Genomic DNA, 21,096 nt, shown 5'->3' with positions numbered 1-21,096 from the left:
TTATTTACCAGTGTCTTATTCAAATTTTCCGGTCTACCTTAAAAAGTCAAAATACCAATGATTCGCCAGTAGAGACTCGGATTGGGCTGAGCAAAACGAGAATCAAAATCTCTGGCTCCATTATTTCTCAGCACTGACTTTGGTAGTGGCGGGTAGAAACAGGAAATATTCTGGAAATATACATTTAGAATAAATAGACTGCTCTGGGTAATTCCAGTTGCCCTAACTCCAGATTATCAAAGAGTCTGTTGAATTTGACACCAAATTATGAAAATAGGACAAGTAGACTGTGAATAGTATAAAGAACTAGAGATGTTACTGTACCATTTTTTATGATCCACTGAACTTGGCATTAAAAAATACCAAAAGAGATGGCGTGTTCCTTACATTTCCAGTTGCCTTAACTCTAGATTATCAAATAGTATGTTAAATTTGACACACATAATAAAAATAGAACTATTTCACTGTAAATAGCGTCAAGAATAAGGCATATTACTGTACCATATTTTTATTATGACCCTCTGAACTTGGCATTTAATACAATATTAAATAGTTGCCCTAACTTCAGATTATCAGAGTCTGTTGAAGGTGAAACCAAATTATGAAAATAGAACTAATAGTCTGTGGATATGTTAAAGTACAACAAATAATACTGTACCATGTTTTTATTATGACCCTCTGAACCTAACACTTCATACTGAAAAATAACAAATTGCCTATTCTTCATATTTCCAGTTGCCCTAACTCCAGATGATCAAATATCCTGTTGAATTTGACACCAAATAATAAAAATAACTATTACGACTGTGAATAGCCTAAAGAACAACATATATTACTGAACCATTTTTTATAAAGACCCTCTGAACTTGGAAATATACAATATAATATTGAAGGAGAATAAATTGCCCGTTCTACACATTTCTAGTTGCTCTTACTCCACATGATCATTTTATATATATGTCTGTTGAAATTGATTCAGTATTTCTTAAGTGCTAAGTTCAGAGGGCCATAAAATGGTACAGTACTGTCCTTGTTTTTTAGGCTATCCACAGACTAATAGTTCTATTTTCATAATTTGATGTCAAATTCAACAACAACTCTGGATTAGGGCAACTTGAAATATGAAGAACAGGAAATGTATTATTCTTTAATATTTTTTAATGCCAAGTTCTGAGGGTCATTATAAATAATGGTACAGTAATATTTCTAGTTCTTTAGGTAGACTATTTGATAATCTGGAGTTAGGGCAACTAGAAATATGAAGAGCAGGGCATTTATTCTCCTTCAAAAATTTTTAATGCCAAGTTCAGAGGGTCATAATAAAAAAATGGTACTGTAATATACGTTGTTCTTTAGACTATTCACAGTGAAATAGTAATATTTAATATTTGATAATCTGGATATGAAGAACAGGCAATTTTTTCTTATCCAGTATTTCTTAAGGATTAAGTTCAGAGGGTCATAATAAAAATGGTACAGTAATATATGTTGTTCTTTAGGCTTTTCACAGTGAAATTAGTTTTATTTTCATAATTTGGTGTCATCTTCAACACACTTCTTCATAATCTGGAGTTAGGACAACTGGAAATATGCAGGACAGGCAATTTATTCTCCTTTAATATTTTTTAAATGGAAATGTCAGAGGGTGATAATAAAAAATGGTACACTAATATTTTATAGTTCTTTAAGCTATCCACAGTCTACTAGTTCTATTTTCATAATTTGGTGTTAAATTCAACAGACTCTTTGATAATCTGGAGTTAGAGCAGCTGGAAATATGCAGAACAGGCAATTTATTCTAAATATATAGTCCTTAAATGCCCCAGAGTATCAGTGAATTGAAAAGATGTATGGGGAATCGGGATGACTGGAAGAAACGATGGAAGGCTCGTCTGAGGACGACCTAGAAGAAGAAATGCCAAACTGCCCAATCCTGCTCTCTACTGGCGAATCGTTGTTTTTTTGAATTTTTAAGGTGGACAGAAAAATCTGAATTAGACCCTGGCGAACAAGAAGCTAACTTCAGCCTCGTTGGCAACCACCCAGTGCATTTATTTACAGGAAGGTGTTTAATACACCTATAATAATCACAGCTCTACCAATTTTTGCCAGATTTTCATTCGGTTTGGTTTGTTTCAAAAAGCAGAGATGCAGTAATGATACAGGATGCTTTCCATATACAGTACAGTTTCATTTCAGAAACATTTCAGCTTTGTTCCCAGGTATTTACATCATGAACTGATGCACAGTTTAGAAGATTATTCTGTGTAACACATCCTTTTTTCTTGTGAGCACAAGTATTGGAACATGTGAGTGTCAGCTGTGTTTTGCTCAGGTGTGTCCTGTTACAGTCCTCTGAAAGCTTCATGAAGGCTGGTACAGTCTTTCTTTGAGTCCAGTTATGCTTTACTATACCTTTTCAAATTTTTACTAACACAACACCAGTGAAGCCTAGCACACTTGTAGGAGAACACTAACTGCTAATTCTGTTATGTTAGCTAACAGACATCCACACTGGATAGCATTGAGTATTGATACACACACACACACACATATACACACACACACACACACATCTTGGAGTGTGCAGTTTGAGACAAGGAACCCTCAAATGTTGTCAACAGACAGCTTAAATGGAACCCATAAAACAACAGTGATAGCATCAACGTTCAAGCATCAAAGAGAAAAACATTAGACAGTAGAAGAAGGTGTAGTAGACAAATGAGTTCTAGTTCTTTGGATCAAGCAGAATAATGTTTGTGAGGTGCAGGAACAATGAGAAGATACAAGACCAGTGCCATCTGTTAAGCATGGTGGAGGCAGAGTGATGGTCTGGGGTTGCTTTCGAGGTGGTGAAATAGGAAATTTATATAGAGTGGAAGGAAGCTTAAGGAAGGAAGTCAACCACAAGATTATGCAACTCCATGTCATGCGCTGTGGACAGCGCTTGATTGGGGCATATCATTTTCAAAGTAACCTAATAAAAAGATAAGTCTTGCTTTAAAAAAGTTTACTGTAAAACTACTCATCTGAGTAACTAATTCCTCACTATAGGTCTACTTCAGCGTATGAAGCTTTTAGTTTCTTGTTCCCTTTAGTTTCTAATTTCCCTTCTGCCTTATAACACATTTCCATTCCACCTTAACAGTTTCCCTGCCCTAAAACAAATTTTCTCTATGTTAAAACAAAAGTCCCCCCAACCCCCCCATAATTCGCTCCCTGGAAGCAGGAGTGTTTTAATACTATTTTGCTCATTGGAAATGTGTTAGTATGCCGATTGTTTATTAGAACTACATTCTTTTGCATAAGGCTTATTTTTCTAGAAATGTTTACATTACATTAAGCTTTGCTACATAACTGTCCTTTATTTCTCTGTAGGTCAATTTTCCAGATGTAGAGAAGGTTGAATGGCTGAATAAGGTAGGCTTTCTCATTGTTTTTAGTGTTATCAAGTTGTATTGGGTGAAAATAACTAACTACTCACTACACCTTGAGCCCTCTCACTTTGACAGAGGGGAAGAACCAATCATGTCACCACAGAGTAAAGAAAAACCCATGCATGCTGCTGCTTGCATATTTAGAAAAAAACTCAAGTTCAGCAGTTAGTCTTTTCTTTTTTTTTCTTCTGTTTTTTTTTGCACAAACAACAACCTTCACCACAATCAGTGTCTACAGCTTTTAAAATTAAAAATGAAACATTTAAGTTGTAAACAGATTCTTTTACATTAAAAGATAAATATGAGACAAAATATTTCAGAAACATTTCAGCTTTGTTCCCAGGTATTTACATCATGAACTGATGCACAGTTTAGAAGATTCTTCTGTGTAACACATCCTTTTTTCTTGTGAGCACAAGTTATTGGAACATGTGAGTGTCAGCTGTGTTTTGCTCAGGTGTGTCCTGCTTCATGAAGGCTGGTACAGTCTTTCTTTGAGTCCAGTTATGCTTTACTATACCTTTTCAAATTTTTACTAACACAACACCAGTGAAGCCTAGCACACTTGTAGGAGAACACTAACTGCTAATTCTGTTATGTTAGCTAACAGACATCCACACTGGATAGCATTGAGTATTGATACACACACACACACACACACACACACACACACACACACACACACACACACACAATAAATTAATTTTAAACTATAGTTTAAAAGGTCCAGTCCCAAACTTGGGTACAAACAGCCACATCCACCATATTATCATTATGCATTTGCATTATGCACTAGCTGCTATCACCCTGGCTTACCGGAACACAGGGTTCGTCCATAGACTGTATTTAAAGATGGACGCCGTGTCGCCGTTCCCATTCATTCAATGAAAATGAAACCAAAATCTTCCGCCATTTTGGCGATTCAGAGACCAGAGTCTGCGCAGTAGAGACCAGAGAAGGGAGAAAGACTGTGGAGAGACCGCCTACTCATTTGAATAACCCCGCCCCTGAGGGCTGCCTCGCGGTCACAGACTGCAGAGCGGGGCGGAGCAGTGCTGACGGTCTGTTATTGGTCCCGCCCATAAGCAGCCCTTTTACAATAACCACACCTTTTTTGAATAGAGCCGAATAAAGTTTTAAAAACCGAATTATGTGGGGATATAAAAATTTGACAATATAAGCAGAGGTCACACTAGCTGCTACATTTAAATAAAGGAGGTAGAATTACAGTATATTAGAAAAAAAACGTGATTGATAGTTGTCTGCTTTGCCATTGAAATCTATGGGGGTGGGTGGGGTTACACAGCTTTCTGCAGCCGAACAGCAGGGGGCGCCTGACCTGTGGTGGCTTCACTTTTAAGAGACGATGCTCTGTCCAGCTATATACAGTCTATGGGTTCGTCAGTGTATCTTTGTCGGGTGACGTTAGTCGCTAACCGCGGCTAGCCTTAGTGGAAATGTGGAAATCTAAGGTTACTGTAAATAAACGCAAGGGCTTTACTCAACCAAATAGACTGTTTTCCGAAATCTGTGTAGATTAACATCCAGTGCTCGTTTCACTTTAAAATATATATTTTTAAGAATTAGTTTTGTTTACTACTTATCTTAGCTTTGAAGGTCTCGCCACCCAGTGACAAGACCTGCTGAACTAGAAGGAAAACATGGCAACACACCTGTTCCTTACTAGTGTCACAAAGTGCCTTATATTCTAGTGTGCCTTGTGTATGAGTATTAGTGCTGGGCGATAAAACGATAGCAATATTTATCGAGGAAAATATATATTGCGATAGCTATGATAAGCCGGACGATAGGATTCAATAAACTTTATTTTCTATTTCCCGGTTAAGTAGCGCTGTGAACAGGCGCAGCACGCGATCAGGCAGCGCGCTGAACTGCCTCTGCTCAGCCAAGTGCCACTCCCCTTTCTTAAAAAGAAATCTTTAAATCTAACAGAAAGTGAGTTGATTTAGATCGTGATGCATATCGATATCGGCTGATATGAAAAACTTTATCGTGATAAGATTTTTTTCCATATCGCCCAGCTCTAATAAGTATAGACCAGAAAATAGAGGTTCATAGATAGTGCACCCTACAATCCGGTGTGCCTTATAGTGCGAAAAATAGATAAATCTCTAATTATTGGCACTGATGTTATCAAACATGTTCTTACTCATTTCAAACAAGACAATAACTACTAGGTATTTTTTACTCCCACCCATTTGTCATGAATCTGAGCAGTTCTTTGCCTTAATTGCTGGACCAGTGGTGACACTCCTGACAAAACAAAATGCATCACAGCTGTCACTTGGAGGCTGGTACTGAATATATGTTTTGGGCTAAGCTAACCAAAAAAAAAAACTCCTTATGTGCTGTTCCCAGACAGTTTATGGTTGATAGTTGATGGTTTTACCTGTTTAGCCCCTGAAGACATGGAGGGTCCAGCATCACTGTGTAGCAGTCCAGATTACTAGTCATGGTCAGTCTAGTGTGAAGGGTTCACAAATTACAGTTGGTGACAGAGTTTTGAATGCAAGAGTAAGTGAGGGAAGCGAAAAACTGCAGATAGATGCGAATCCACAGTCTACACTGTTGTCAGTGTGAATGATTTAACTCACACATACAGGATATATAATACTGTAATGAGTCAGGAAAGCATTATTCATCATAACTTGCTTATTCTTGCTAATTTTCTGCCCTTGAACATAGACACGGTTTTCAACGCCTCCCTTGCAAAATCCCAATCAACTTTGTCACATGATGTCTCTGGCGTGGATAAATGTCTGCCTACAACTGACATTGCTGATAACACATGCACAAGAATTCAAGACTTGTTCAATGATCTAAAACACTTTTTTACACCACTGTATATTTTTGTAAAACATTTTTTTTAATCGAAGATTAATGAATCTTAAAATATGTTTTTAGAATAAACAGTATGGAAAGCAGCCCTCATTTCTGAGTGATTGAATGACTGAACAGTGATTGTTACACAGTTTTGTATGACTTAAAGCTCGATTATTTTCTGTGTGGTTTGAAATAGTGCAAAAATTTTGGAGTTGATTGGCTCCCAGCCAGTAATCGACCTCTGTGCTTCTTTGGACAGCATAAATACTACTTCCTCTGTATGTGGTGCGTTATCACCTAGATGTCCAGAATATAATATGGACTCACTGCTTTTCAGTTTGACTTCTCTATCTGGTTTTACATAGACCGAGGACAGAGATCTTGTACCGTCTCATCTCTTCTGCAATAACTGACATTTTTCCTGCTTGGTATATGGTCCTGATGTTCAGGTTGCAGGTTGCAATGTTAGTTAGTTGCCTAGAGGATATTATATTCTGGCACACCCTCTTCTTCTCCTAGACTTCTGGGTTTTGTACTCTTTATAAATGTCTTAAAAGCTGACAAATGACTTCTTTCAGGAGAAGTCATTCCTATGTCACTCTTTAACGTGTCAATCCAAATGGTTTTTTGACACTTTGATGTCTGTTTCGGGTTTTTGAGCTATGTTCTAAAATTTTGATCAGCTGATGAACAGTCTGTTTCAGTTGAATTGAGGTTTTTAGTACATTTCCTGCCTAAACTTGTTTCTCTCTTTTCTTCTTTTTGCATTGTGAAGCTCTACTTAGAACTTTCCGTAAGATTCAATAGTGCACCAATAATAACTAAATTACTAAAATGTGACTAAAACGATTATACATTTTACTCAAAAGACTAAGACTAAAGCCAAATCAAAATCACAAAATTTACACTGATCTCAAGCTCCTCTGCAGAATGGTTTGATTGTAGTAGATGCTGTAGTTTATCTCCCTGCTTTTTTGGAAAATAAGCAGAAACAAAATCACCCACTACCATTTTGAAAAAGTACAATTAAACAGAGTAGTAAACATGCCACAAAACATACTCCATTATTGTGCATAAGAACTATAATATTCTGGTTTGTCTTCTACAGTCAACTAAATACAGTTCCTAAAATGTTTTACACAGATACATAGTCTAACTGAAGTCAAAATCAATCAAACTTTATTTTCACTCGGGAAGAAACATTGAGGGTGACCCCCCTTTACAATGTTGCCGAACCTTTATAACATCAAAGGGATTGAACACATTAAATGATAATTTAGAAATAATAAGAAATAAAATAGTAAAAAATAAATAAATTAAAAATTAAAAAAATAAAGTACGCATTTTTAATCAACATTTAATAAAAATATATATGTAAAACAGAAAATTCTAAAATACCATAAAAAAACAAAAAACAAATTTGACATAAAAATGTAGTGATTTTCAGCTCGCTGATGCTCTGTAGCTAAAAGCAGATTTTCCCAGTTCACTAAAAACTCTTGGTACCTGACAGGTGATCCAGCCACTGGAGTGAGTCTGATATGTATTGTTATTAAGTGAGATCAGTGAAGAGATATAAGATGGCAAATGGCCAGAGAGTGATTTATAGATAGAAATTAGCCAATGAGATTCTCTTCGTGCAGCTAGTGAGGACCAACCAGCTCTATCGTATAGTGTGCAGTGGTGAGTAGTGTAAGGGTCGCCAGTAATAAATCTAAAAGCAGAATGGTGGTTTGAGAGCACCGGCAGACGCTTTTTTATAAATTACATCACCATAGTCCAGCACTGCTAGTATGGTTGCCTCCACTATTCTTTTTCTAGCGCGCACGGGTAAACAGGACTTATTCCGATAAAGGAATCCAAGCTTTTGTCTGCACTTAATGGCGAGTTTGTTAATACGGGATTTAAAAGAAAGTTTTTTCATCGAGCCAGATGCCGAGATATTTATATTTGCTAACTTGTTCAATGGTGGATTCTGTCAGGGTAGTATTAGTTCCGGAATTTAAAATAATATTTGAAAATCTGGAAAACAGCATGAATTTGGTTTTATTGGCATTTAAAACCAACTTGAGTTTATATAGAGAAGTCTGTAGAGTGTTAAAAGAACGTTGAAGTTTTTCTATTGCAGCATGTGCAGAATCTGCTGAGCAGTATAAGATTGAATCGTCTGCATAAATGTGTAATTTGCAGTCTAAGGTAGAGGCGGCAAGATCATTGATAAAAATATTAAATAAAACTGGACCCAAGATTGAGCCCTGAGGCACTCCTTTTGTTATGGGCTGTAGGTCTGATTTATTTTTACCAATAGACACACATTGCTTCCTGCCAGAAAGATAATCCTGGGCCCAGAGGGTTGCATTATTGCTAAAACCAGTTCTTATGTAAAGAACCTAATAGTAGATCATGATCAACAGTATCAAAAGCTTTAGTGAGATCAATAAAAATGGCAGCACAGTACTTATTCTTGTCTAGGGCCATGTATAGATAATTTAAAACCAGTGTGGTTGCAGACATGGTACTATGTCTTTCTCTAAATCCAGATTGATAGTTATACAGGATAGAGTTTTCATAAAGAAAAGACTTGAGCTGGTTATTCCCTAGGGATTCTAACATTTTAGATAAACAAGACAGTTTTGAGATTGGTCTGTAGTTATTTAGATCTGCCGCATCTCCTCCTTTATGCAGAGGAATAACATGAACTGTTTTCCAGATACTGGGAATTCTGCAAGATAAAATAGAAAGATTAAAAATGTATGTAATATGTTCTAAAATAACTGGGGTTGCGAGACGCAGAAGGTAGGGGTCCAGACCTTCCTCATCTATTGATTTCCGAGGATTAATAGAGGAAAGGGTGTTAGCTACTATGTATGAGAGCAGGTCTGGAGGGAGAAGATATCGATTTTCTGGAAAGCAGTAGTAGTAATGACAGGCTGATCGACAGGCTGATTTACAAAAAAATCAACAGACCTTGTGGCCACCCGTAAAGTTCTAAACATTCAGGCTTATCTTCCCACTGAAGATTTCATCTTTTTCCCGTCTACAGCCTGTCCCCACATCTTCACCTATGCATCACAAAGCTTCAACAGAAACTAACCGCAGCATGACTGAGAGTCACGTGAGAAGAACTCAAAACCCCAGAGACAGGAACTTGTGTTTTTGTCATTGTGCCACAGACTGTCTACATAGTAACAAAACAAACAGAAGCTGCCAGGAATGGAGCTTCAGCTGTTTGAGAGCTACAGTGTAAACTGTTCTGATGTGTGTCAGTAAACGTCTAGTGTTTGTCTGGAGGAAAGATCCTACAAACGGATAGCATTGCAGGAGCCATAATGCACAAGCACAAATCCTTTCTTATTTTAGTGTTTCTGATCCAGGATGGTTCCAGTTCCTCCCATTTCCTTCCTAAATAATCCTCAAATCTCAAGCTGCCGGCGTTAGAGGGAGCAAAATTGGCCCTGCTCCCTCTGGGTGGGTAGATGGCGCTCTCTCCCCACATCACTCCCATGGTGATGTCTGCAGCACAGGGCGTCTGTGAGCTGATGTACCAGAGCCCAGCCGCTGTGCTTTCCTCCAAGCTCGCTGGCTACTCGGTAATGCTGCATCAGTAGCAGCTCGAAAAGAAGCGGTGGCTGACTTCACATGTATCGGAGGAAGCATGTGTTAGTCTTCACCCTCCTGGTGTGTTGGGGCATCACTAGTGATAGGGGGAGTCCTAATGAGTGGGTTGGGTAATTGGCCGTGTAAATTGGGGAGAAAATGGGAAAAATTAGAAGAAAAAAAAAAAAAAAAAACATATATATATACTAAATAATCCTCAAATCATTCAAAATGTTGCAGTCAGGGTCCTTACGAATACAAGAATATTTGACCTGATCAGGCGAGGTCCATCTGTACTGATTCTAAAATTCTCCTGTGAATGTATAAAGTCCTACATGGATTCCTGAGTATTTGCATTAGAGGTGTGCCAAAAAATCGATTCACATAAGAATCTTGATTCTCATTTACTACGATTCAGAATCGATTTAAAATGTCCCAAAATCGATTCTGAGGGGCGGGTTTTAGACTGATTTTGGGCTGGGTATTTTTGTTGGACCTGGCAACCCTGGGGATAGCGCTTGTCCTTTCAAACGGAGATCTTCCAGACACACACAGAGCGTAGGTGTTTGAGAATCACCGGTAAGATGGCAGAACAAGCACTATATTACATTAGATTAACGTGTAGTTTCAATGTTTTATGGCAGAATGCTTCATAACAAGCATAAAAAAGATCGCTAGTAGTTAGTTTCAGTAACTGTTAGCTAGCTAACTAGCTAACTTTCCAGTTCCACCTTAAATAACGCTACAGGTGGCAGCGGGCTGCAGCATTTAAGGCGGAACGGAAAAATACAATAAGCTAATCAGAGCTAATTTCAGCTCCTCATCACAGAGGAATTAAGGAATGGACCATATGAATTAATTTCTCCACCTCCTGCCCCCTTTCTGAAGAAATACAACGACCTTAAATTAACTAGTTAATCAGCAGCTGCTCCTGAACTTTAGCGCTCCACTGCTATCATCACATCAGCCCAGCAGCGTCACCTACACACCACCGCTAGTAGCCTGGTAATAAAGCAGTGTTATTTATTATTTATTTATTGTTCATTAACTAGGGCTGTCCCTAACGATTATTTTTTAAACGATTATTCTAACGATTATTTTTTTCGATTAGTCGACTAATCTATTCATTGAGAAACATATTTAAATAATTATTTTACGTTTTAAAGCAAACGATAAATTACTATATTTATATATAATAACAACAACAACAACAACAACACAAGCCTACTAAACCAAACCCCACACTTATAATCACTTACATGTACAGCACGTTGTTTAGATCTATAACGCTAAAAATGGATAAGCTCCCATACACCACAACCGTGTGTTGCACTGTTTTCTGTGACCGCTAGATTTTGTGACCACTGGCAAGTAGTTCTCAGCAGACCGGTGCACTGGCCGATTCGAAACGTGTTCGTTTCTAATGTTTACCCCGACTGGCCAAAACGGTTCAGTTTAGGGCTGAGGGTAAGGTGTAGGTATAGAAAGCTTCCGTTTTGCCAATGAACGCTCATAACTGTGAGCACTGGTCACAAAATTCCGACGGTGACAGAAAACGGTGTGACACCGCAGCGCCGACGGCGCTAGCTAAAATAACTTAAGGCAGCTAGCTTAGCTAAACACCTGAACTTATGAATAATGCTACTGTTTCTGGAAACTGCGAAATGCCATGCACAAATATAAACCAAAAATGTATAATTTCTGCCTGTGGCAGGTTTAAAACCTTTGGTAGACAGCCTTAAGTCTTTTTAAGGACACCCGCGGAGACCCTGATGTAAACGGTAACTTACTGTGTGACCCTGTTGACATATGGCAGAGGACCACATTGTTGCCCTTTTGCGTGAAATGCTCCCAAACTTTAGATGCCCGCTGGCGTTTTTTTGTAGCTGGAGATTGCTCTCTAGAGCTTAGATTCTCTGCCCGAACCCGACATGACCCGAGGCCCGCCCGTAAATCCGACCCGGGCTCCAGAAAATAGTCCGAGATGTAGGCGTCTGTTTTTTAATTATATTTTTATTTAAAAAAAAATAACGAAAACTGAAAGTGAAACTAAACTAATTTATTTATAAGCGCTGTTTTCACTACCGCAGTTCTACAGCGGGGGTGTTGTGCCGATTCTGTCCGCGAAGCGGGAGTCAGATTCAGCAGAGAGTCGGATTCGGCACAAACGCGGCGGCACCTCGCGGTCCGCGGTGTCAGTTGTAAGCGCTCGCGCTAGCCGCAAAATACGGCAGAAAACACTGAGGGAGCTGCAGAATTATGAATGGGACTAGAATATGAGCACGAGGAGATCAAAGAGAACCTTCACCTGTGAGTAGCTCTCACCACTCTCTCTCTCTCTCTCTCTCTCTCTCTCTCTCTCTCTCTCTCTCTCTCTCTCTCTCTCTCTCTCTCTGTGTCTCTCGCACGTGAACTCCTCCGCGTTTGACTTGCAGAACTGTGTTTAGCTGTTCTTAAAAATCATTTTAATTAAATAATAGTTCTATGCTTCTATGTTACCGTGTTAATTGACATAATTCTGATCATATTTCGCTCATTAAAACAGCCCGAAAACAGCCAGTTGGAATTTTTGGGCCCGATCTAACCTCTAATGCTCTCCACAGGCGCCGCCGTGTTTACGACGCGCCGACGCACGTTATGCAAATCGATGTATTTTTGTAATCGATGACGTCGATTATGTCGACGCGTCGCCCCAGCCCTATCATTAACGTCATTGTGATATCCCAGTGATTCCTCTGTCACTGAGGACCCACATTCCTGCACATTTTATTGTTTTTGTAACACATTACCTGCACCAGGACCAGTGTATATTATGGAGGGTTTTTTTTCAATAAGATTCATAAGCCAGAAGCAGAAATTTTTATAATTCAAATCGTTTTGAATCAAAAATCGATTTTGAATCGAATCGTGGCCCCCAAAATCGGAATCGAATCGAATCGTGAGATAGTAAACGATTCCCACCCCTAATTTGCATGGCCTCATCTCCAATTACAAAATGTCTTAATTGCTTAAATCACATTGCTTGGTTTATTAAATTCAGAGAATTTCCCAAATTCAGGGGTAAGAGTCTTCTCTTATAAAGTCAACAAACTCTGGAATAACCTCCCAGAAATGTTTAAAACAATTAATCAACATTAATTTAAAACAATTAATTAGGGGTGTGACGAGACACTAATACCACGAGACGAGACGAGACACGATATTGGGTTCACGATAACGAGACGAGACGAGATTTAAAAATTACATTTTAAAGAAAACTATTTTTTTTTTTTTTGGACAAAATCATATACCGCAAACTTAACAGACTGGTTTCTCTCACACATTGATTCCATAAGGAATAGAAATAAGAATAAAAAATAAAAATAACCTAGACTTTTCTAGGTCTTATATACAGGTGCTGGTCAACGAATTAGAATAATTTGAAATAGTGCAATCATGAAATTCTTTGAATGCATTTTTTGTGCAGAAAGCAAATCAGGTGTTCACCGCACCTGTCCTACTCGTTAGACTAATCACAGAACTTGTTACCTGGAAAAATTTGCTCAGCTGAGCTTTCCAAAAGGCCCATTTAGGCCATTTAACTGTGACACTGTTGTTTTATTGAATTAGAATAATGGAGAAACTGTTTCATTGAATTAGAATAATTTTTATTATAATTACAATCATCACTTTCTCAGTATTTTGTGGCTGCCCCCTTGGCTTGTATGACTGCCCGAAGTCTCCGCGGCATCGATTTGACCAGCTTGTCGCAAGTTTCCGCACTCACAGCTTCCCAGGCAGTGGCGATGTTCTGCTTCAGTTGGTCCAGCGTAGTAGGCTTTCTGTCGCGAATTTTCCGCTTGACGATGGCCCAAAGGTTTTCAATGACATTGAGGTCAGGCGAGTTGGCCGGCCATGCCAAAACTTCAAGCTGTTTTTTAGTGAACCAATCTTTGGTCGACTTTGCCGCATGAGCCGGTGCAAGATCCTGTTGAAATATGAAGTCTTCTTCGCCGAACTGTTCCTCAACAGTCGGAATCAGGAACGTTTCCAGAACATCTTGATATACGGCAGCATTGACAGTCTTCTTGAGGAAGCAGAGTTTCCCTACACCTCGAGCGGACATGCATCCCCAGACCATAACGCTCTGGGGAAACTTGACGGATCTTTTCACGCACTCGTGGTTGTAGGTTTCGCCACCACGACGCCAGACACGAGGACCTTGGTCACTGAAGGAGATGCAGAAGCGTGATTCGTCACTGAAGACCACTTTCTGCCAGTCTTCAGCAGTCCACTCGCCGTGTTCTTTGGCCCACTTCAGCCGTTTCTCCATTTGCATCGGTTTTACTGCTGGAACGCGAGATTTGAAGCAGAGTTCGCGCAGACGACGGTAAGTGGTTGATCTGGAGACGTCAGCGCTGGTCTGCTTGTTCCACAAGTCGGTGAGCTCGGAAGTGGACTTGAACCGGTTGCTGACTGCGATCTTTCTCAGCTGCTTGTTGTCGCGAGCAGAAGTTTTTCGGACGCCGGAACAGTTGGTGCGCTTGCTGCAGTTTTTCTTGAGAGCTTTGCAGACGGAAGACTGGCTGATGCCGAGCTGCTCAGCAATTTTAGTTTGGGTCAAGCCTTGTTGGCGAAGGGCTTGAATTTGAGTCACTATTCCGGTTGAGAGGTCGCGCTGCTTACCCATGATTGATTTTACAACTTAGAAATTCTACTCAACCCTGACTTTATACTGCACAGTGAACACTCTTCACAGAAAACAAAAATTCGAGCATTTATTCTAATTCAATGAAACGGTTTCTCCATTATTCTAATTCAATAAAACAACAGTGTCACAGTTAAATGGCCTAAATGGGCCTTTTGGAAAGCTCAGCTGAGCAAATTTTTTTCCAGGTAACGAGTTCTGTGATTAGTCTAACGAGTAGGACAGGTGCGGTGAACACCTGATTTGCTTTCTGCACAAAAAATGCATTCAAAGAATTTCATGATTGCACTATTTCAAATTATTCTAATTCGTTGACCAGCACCTGTAGTGCAAAAAATAAGTACAAACCATAACCTGTCATATTAAGACTATGCTTGAAGTGCAAACAGAGACAGAACATTTTTTTAATACAGTACAGAGCTAAGGAATTAGTACAACTGCCTATGAAACGGTCACGTGTAGGATTTACTTACAGTATTTATATATGGTTTGTGTCTTGTTGGTCACTCTGTTACCGTTTATTGTTTCCACTGGAGCCAAAATGCAGCCAGACATACAACTTAAAAGTAGCAGAAGCATCTTCTATGCCAGGAGTATTTAATTATATTAAATAATTAAGTGCTATATCATGTAAGGTTGTTTGCACTGAATGATGTAAAAATATAGAAGAAGAAGAAGAAATGCCTCTCTGGACAGATTTTGTTTACATTTATGCCCTGTCTCTCTGTCGCGCTCGGCGTGACTAGTTTCCGCCCGTTCTCGTTTTTCCACCCGTTCTCGGGCTCCCTATCTCTTTATAAAGGCGTTTTTTTTTTTTACGGCCGCGGTGACAACACGGGTTCGATCCCGCGTGAGGAGCGGAGTGTTTATTTATTATTTTTTTCCTTACCGCGTCTGCACAGATCTGATTGACTGAAGAGAGCGTTTGGTGATCTTACCCCACACATGATTGGTCTGTGAGTTTACTGCGCCGCACAATTAAATCCTTCTCAGTAGTTTATCGGTTTGGGTCCGCATTGGACAACGTTTGGGTCCGGACCGCGGTTTTCCGTTTTTTTTCCGAATTTTCCTATTCTGCTGAGAGCTGCTCTCACACTCGCTGCTACTGGGTTGCCAGATCCCTCTTAAAAAGTCCACATTAAACTGTTTTTTTTTTTCTCCCGCGAGACAGGTTTAAGCTTGACGAGAAATATCGTCACATTTAATCTTGGCACGATATCTCGTCACACACCTACAATTAATGTTCATCTACCCACCCGGAGGGAGCAGGGCCAATTTTGCTCCCTCTAAGCGTCGGCAGCTTGATTGCAAAACTGCATGATCGGGGCTTCGAACTTGTTTAGATTTCTTCTTCGTCTTCTTTTTTTTTTTGCTTATTTGCACAATATTCAAAACATACTTATGTGAACTAGTATCAAAATGTTTGGGAGAGCATGGACATATTCATTATGAAAAACTCAAAATGTGTGAACAATATGGCCACCATATGCAAATGAGCCCTTCTGGACCGAAGCCACATTCACTCCAACAGCTATATCTTTTTCAACCACACCTCACAGGCATCCAAACCATCACACGCCTGTTAAAATTTGGCAAACAGATGTCAAAAGGGGTTGGGGCTAAAACTAAGAAACTGGTTCAAAAGCAGGTTCAAAAGGCAATTTCATTATTCAAAATGGCTGGACATCATCAGCCAATTAGCATTCAGCAAGGTTTTTGGCAGGCTTTTCATTAGCCAATTAGGGTGAAATTTGGGTGTTATGTTCAGGTGGCTGTAATATTTTGACATCTACTCGGTTTTGCATTTTGCACATTTTAAGTACAGTGGCCTAGACAAATTTGTAAAAACAACTATGTTGAAAAAATGCTATATATATATATATATATATATATATATATATATATATATATATATATATATATATTTTTTTTTTTTTTTTTTTTTTTTTTTACCATGTTTTACTATTTTTTCTGTCCCCACTATTCTACAAATTTTATTATGAACATAATAGATCTGTGTGTCTTTCTTTCTAGGTTCTTCAGCAGGCCTGGCCGTTCATTGGTCAGTATTTGGAGAAGCTGCTAACAGAAACCATTGCTCCGTCTATTCGAGCATCCAGTGCACACCTGCAGACCCTCTGCTTCACCAAGATTGACTTTGGGGACAAGGTCAAACAGAGCAAACATATGCACACATGCACACTTACTATTATACAATGTCACTGTTCATCATAAAATATCAGTGTAAAAGCGATTGGGATGGCTTGAATGTGATTCAGCTGTGCTACTCATGTTGGGTCAGCTTTGGCCAGTCTGTCTGTGCTCTGCAGTGGAAATAATTATGAGTAAGTAGAAAATTTAGGTTTCAATAGTAGATCAGGAATATTAAAACAAGACAATGCATTTAATTTTAGAAATTATGCATTAAATTAAAACTAAGAAACTGCATGGTAAGTTGCAAAAATCGCAAGACACGTTCAATAACTTGCAAGCTAAAAATGAGAAGACAACACAATTACACAAATGCAGTATTTAAAAAAACTGCGTTAACTGAAACAAGTACATTGCTCCATTGCTAGGGGATACTGTTTAGCTGTTGCAGTTGTACCAAAAGCACAATAAAGAATCCTAGATGTATCAATACGTGGCTCATTGTGTCTGGATCTAAAAATTACAATGTCGCAATTTACCCAGCTATCTATTATAAAATGATAAAATCTCAGGTCAGTTTGGATAATAGTAAACTTAGGTCAAAAATAATGAGACCATTTGTGGGCACAGGTAGGAGGGGCCAGCGGGGCCCTGCCCCCTATAAGCTAGACCTGCAAAAAATCACCAGGCAACAATAGGTTAACTTGGGTTAACGTTTACACTATAAAAACATTTAGTTATTAGATGCAGGACAACTGCATTTCCTTATGAAACAAGGAATTATTATAACTGTAATTCCAAAAAGAAACGTAGATCTGGAGAATTGGTGTGCTATTACGTTGCTAAATGATTATACAATTATTGTTTTAAATCTGGAAGTAATAATAATTAAAAGGACTCCTAGAATGGATTTTTAAAAAGAATGACACATAAATAACATTACTTTTTAACAATAAATTTTGACCCTAGTTGATTATTACTGTCTTTTAGTCATTGACCCATATATTTTATTTTTAGATTTTGGTAATGCTTTTGACATCTTAAATACTACAACTAATATTTGGGTCTTTGGAGTTTTGTAATTTAGGATAGAATTTTATTATGTGGTTCAGTATTAAATGAAGTATTTATCAAGGTTGCACAATAACACTTCTATTTTCATTTTTCCATTACTAGTCAAGTCAAGTAAAGTAGTTTTATTGTCAATACTGCATATGTAAAAGACATGCAGAGGATTGAAAATTTATTAGTTTTCTTACAAAAAGTTACAACAAGTAGAACAAGATAAAAATATAAATATAAAAGAATGAGAGAAAGTAAATATACAATACAACAAGGACACAGTTTTAAACATATGTGAGACAAGAGACACAAGACAAAAAAGTGCAGTATTGATGGGTGGATTAAAGAGGGAATAACCGTACCAGTATAAACAGAACCTGTATAAACATTAGTGCGAATATAGAGGTATAATAGCTTAAGGCTGGTAAAGTGAACAAGTGCATACAGTTCTTGAAAAGTTGTAGAGGGAATGATTGTTCAAGTATAAGGAGTAGTGCAGGTATGGGGTGTATGAGTGCATGCCAATTCTTGAAAAGTTTCAGTACTGTGTCGATTCCAGTGTTAAGTTTCAGTACTGTGTTGATGTTATTAGGCATTGATAAAATACTTGTAAAGACACGTGTCTAAATAAAAATTTGTTCCATAACCCTCCAGTTACCTTTAAATTTACTAACAACTTATATATTGTATATATATAATTATATAACAATTAAATGGTTACCCAAGTTTATGTCCCATGCTATATTTGTTTGTTGACAACTTAAATATCTTGTTTAAAAAATATACAGTACAGGCCAAGAGTTTGGACACACCTGCTCATTCAATGCGTTTTCTTTATTTTCATGACAGTTTACATTGTAGATTCTTACTGAAGGCATTAAAACTATGAATGAACACATGTGGAGTTTTATACTTAACAAAAAAAGGTGAAATAACTGAAAACATGTTTTATATTCTAGTTTTTTTTTTAAATAGCCACCCTTTGCTCTGATTACTGCTTTACACACTCCGGGCATTCTCTCAATGAGGTTCAAGAGGTGGTCACCTGAAATGGTTTTCAGGTGTGCCTTATCAGGGTTAATTAGTGAAATTTCTTGCTTTATCAATGGGTCTGGGACCATCGGTTGTGTTGTGCAGAAGTCAGGTTACTACGCAGCTGACAGCCCTATTGGACGACTGTTAAAATTCATATTATGGCAAGAACCAATCAGCTAACTAAGGAAAAACGAGTGGCCATCATTACTTTAGAAAATGAAGGTCAGTCAGTCCGGAAAATTGCAAAAACTTTAAATGTATTTAAAAGTGGAGTCGCAAAAACCATCAAGCGCTACAACAAAACTGAGGACCGACCCAGGAAAGGAAGACCAAGAGTCACCTCTGCTTCTCAGGACAAGTTCAACCGAGTCACCAGCCTCAGAAATCACAAGTTAGCAGCAGCTCAGATCAGAGAGCAGTTGAATGCCACACAGAGTTCTAGCAGCAGACCCATCTCTAGAACAACTGTTAAGAGGAGACGCGCAAATCAGGCCTTCATTATCATATAGCGGCTAGGAAACAACTGCTAAGGAGAGACATCAAGCAGAATAGATTTGTTTGGGCCAAGAAACACAAAGAATGGACATTAGACCAGTGGAAATCTGTGCTTTGGCTTGATGAGTCCAAATGTAAGATCTTTGGTTTCAACCGCCGTGTCTTTGTGAGACGCAGAAAAGGTGAACATGGATTCCACGTGCCTGGGTACCACTGTGAAGCATGGTGGAGGAGCTGTGATGGTGTGGGGGTGTTTTGCCGGTGACTCTGTTGGGGATTTATTCAAAATTAAAGGCACACTGAACCAGCGTGGCTACCACAGCATCCTGCAGCGACATGCCATCCCATCTGCTCTGCGTTTAGTTGTACGATCATTTATTTTTTTAACAGGACAATGACCCCAAACACACCTCCGGGCTGTGTAAGGGCTATTTGACCAAGAAGTAGAGTGATGGATTGCTGCGGCAGATGACCTGGCCTCCACAGTCACCAAACCTGAACCCAATCCAGATGTTTTGGGGTGAGCTGAACCACAGAGTAAAGGCAAAGGGGCCAACAAGTGCTAAACACCTCTGGGAACTCCTTCCTTTAAGACCGTTGGAAAACCATTTCAGGTGACCACCTCTTGAAGCTCATTGAGAGAATGATGCCAAGAGTGTGTAAAGCAGTAATCAGAGCAAAGGGTGGCTATTTTGAAGAAACTAGAATATAAAACATGTTTTCAGTTATTTCACCTTTTTTTGTTAAGTATAAAACTCCACATGTGTTCATTCATAGTTTTGGTGCCTTCAGTAAGCAAACTTTTGGCCTGTACTATACATTATAAATATAATATGAGTATAATATAAGATATAATCTAATCTAATCTAATACAATATAATACAGACTCAACCATGACAGAATGCTTTTTAAATCCATATGGAAAAATACACATGAAAAAATAAATCTTAAAAAAGATCTCTCAAAAGGAGGACATAAATTGGGTTAAAATTAAAATTACCCTTTCTACATTAAACATTAATTTTTAAATTGACTATTATTCTTCCCCCTTGTATATTATATTTCCCTCATATATAAATTCATTATTTATAATGAAATGTATGTACCCATAAAAGGAAAACAATGTGTGGAGACTGACTATTTAAAAAAAAGATACAGTTTATCCACCACTTAACAAAAATAAGTAAATTAATTTGTTTGCTATGAGAAGAACAATTATGTTTAGAAATACAATAAGCATTTTTCATTTTCTTGCATTTTCTTGTGAGGATGACGGATATTCTTTTTATACAAGTATTACATCATCTGGCCTAATTTTTTTTTTCATTTTATTTTCATATAAATTATTATTAGTTATATTTATTTCTGCCAGTTATAAGGATTTATATTTATGTTTAGTACACAGACTTAACTGTAACTTAATATAGCAGATATATGCATTCTGCTTTTTAAGAATTTCAACAGATGCTTATTTTCACTTAAATGCTGGAGTTTTTGAAAGGGAAAATTAAAATAGAAAAGCACTTTGACTGAACATAAACTTATTTTATTTCTCTTCACTATTATTTAACTGATTCACTTTTATATCTGAAAAAATAAAGCACATTGTCATCCTGGCGGAGCTGAATTCAGCGCAAAATAAAATAAAACTCAGTTCAGTTAAATAAAAATAAGTAAGGACCTGTAAGTTAATCAAATATTGTCAAATATATAGGATAGGTTGAGGTTTTAATGAGCTGTTTCTATGGTTTGAAACTGAAACTTACTGAAACTGAAACTTTTATTATT

The 21,096-nt window shown here is 38.0% G+C and overlaps 1 protein-coding gene and 1 long non-coding RNA gene across 2 annotated transcripts in view; one reads left to right on the top strand and one right to left on the bottom strand.

The window, feature by feature from the left end:
* esyt1b (extended synaptotagmin-like protein 1b) overlaps nucleotides 1-21,096 on the top strand; it is a 160,273-nt gene that overhangs the window by 2,597 nt on the left and 136,580 nt on the right. Inside the window, exons 2-3 of the mRNA XM_049479369.1 lie at nucleotides 3,379-3,420; nucleotides 16,600-16,734. Coding sequence (XP_049335326.1) covers nucleotides 3,379-3,420; nucleotides 16,600-16,734 — 177 coding nt within the window. The remainder of the gene's footprint in view (nucleotides 1-3,378; nucleotides 3,421-16,599; nucleotides 16,735-21,096) is intronic.
* LOC125802204 (uncharacterized) overlaps nucleotides 1-21,096 on the bottom strand; it is a 162,184-nt gene that overhangs the window by 74,133 nt on the left and 66,955 nt on the right. The gene's annotated exons all lie outside the window — the stretch shown is intronic.

Source organism: Astyanax mexicanus, chromosome 5 (assembly GCF_023375975.1).
Source record: "Astyanax mexicanus isolate ESR-SI-001 chromosome 5, AstMex3_surface, whole genome shotgun sequence".
Lineage (NCBI taxonomy): Eukaryota > Metazoa > Chordata > Actinopteri > Characiformes > Acestrorhamphidae > Astyanax > Astyanax mexicanus.
This window is presented reverse-complemented; position numbering and strand designations above follow the sequence as displayed.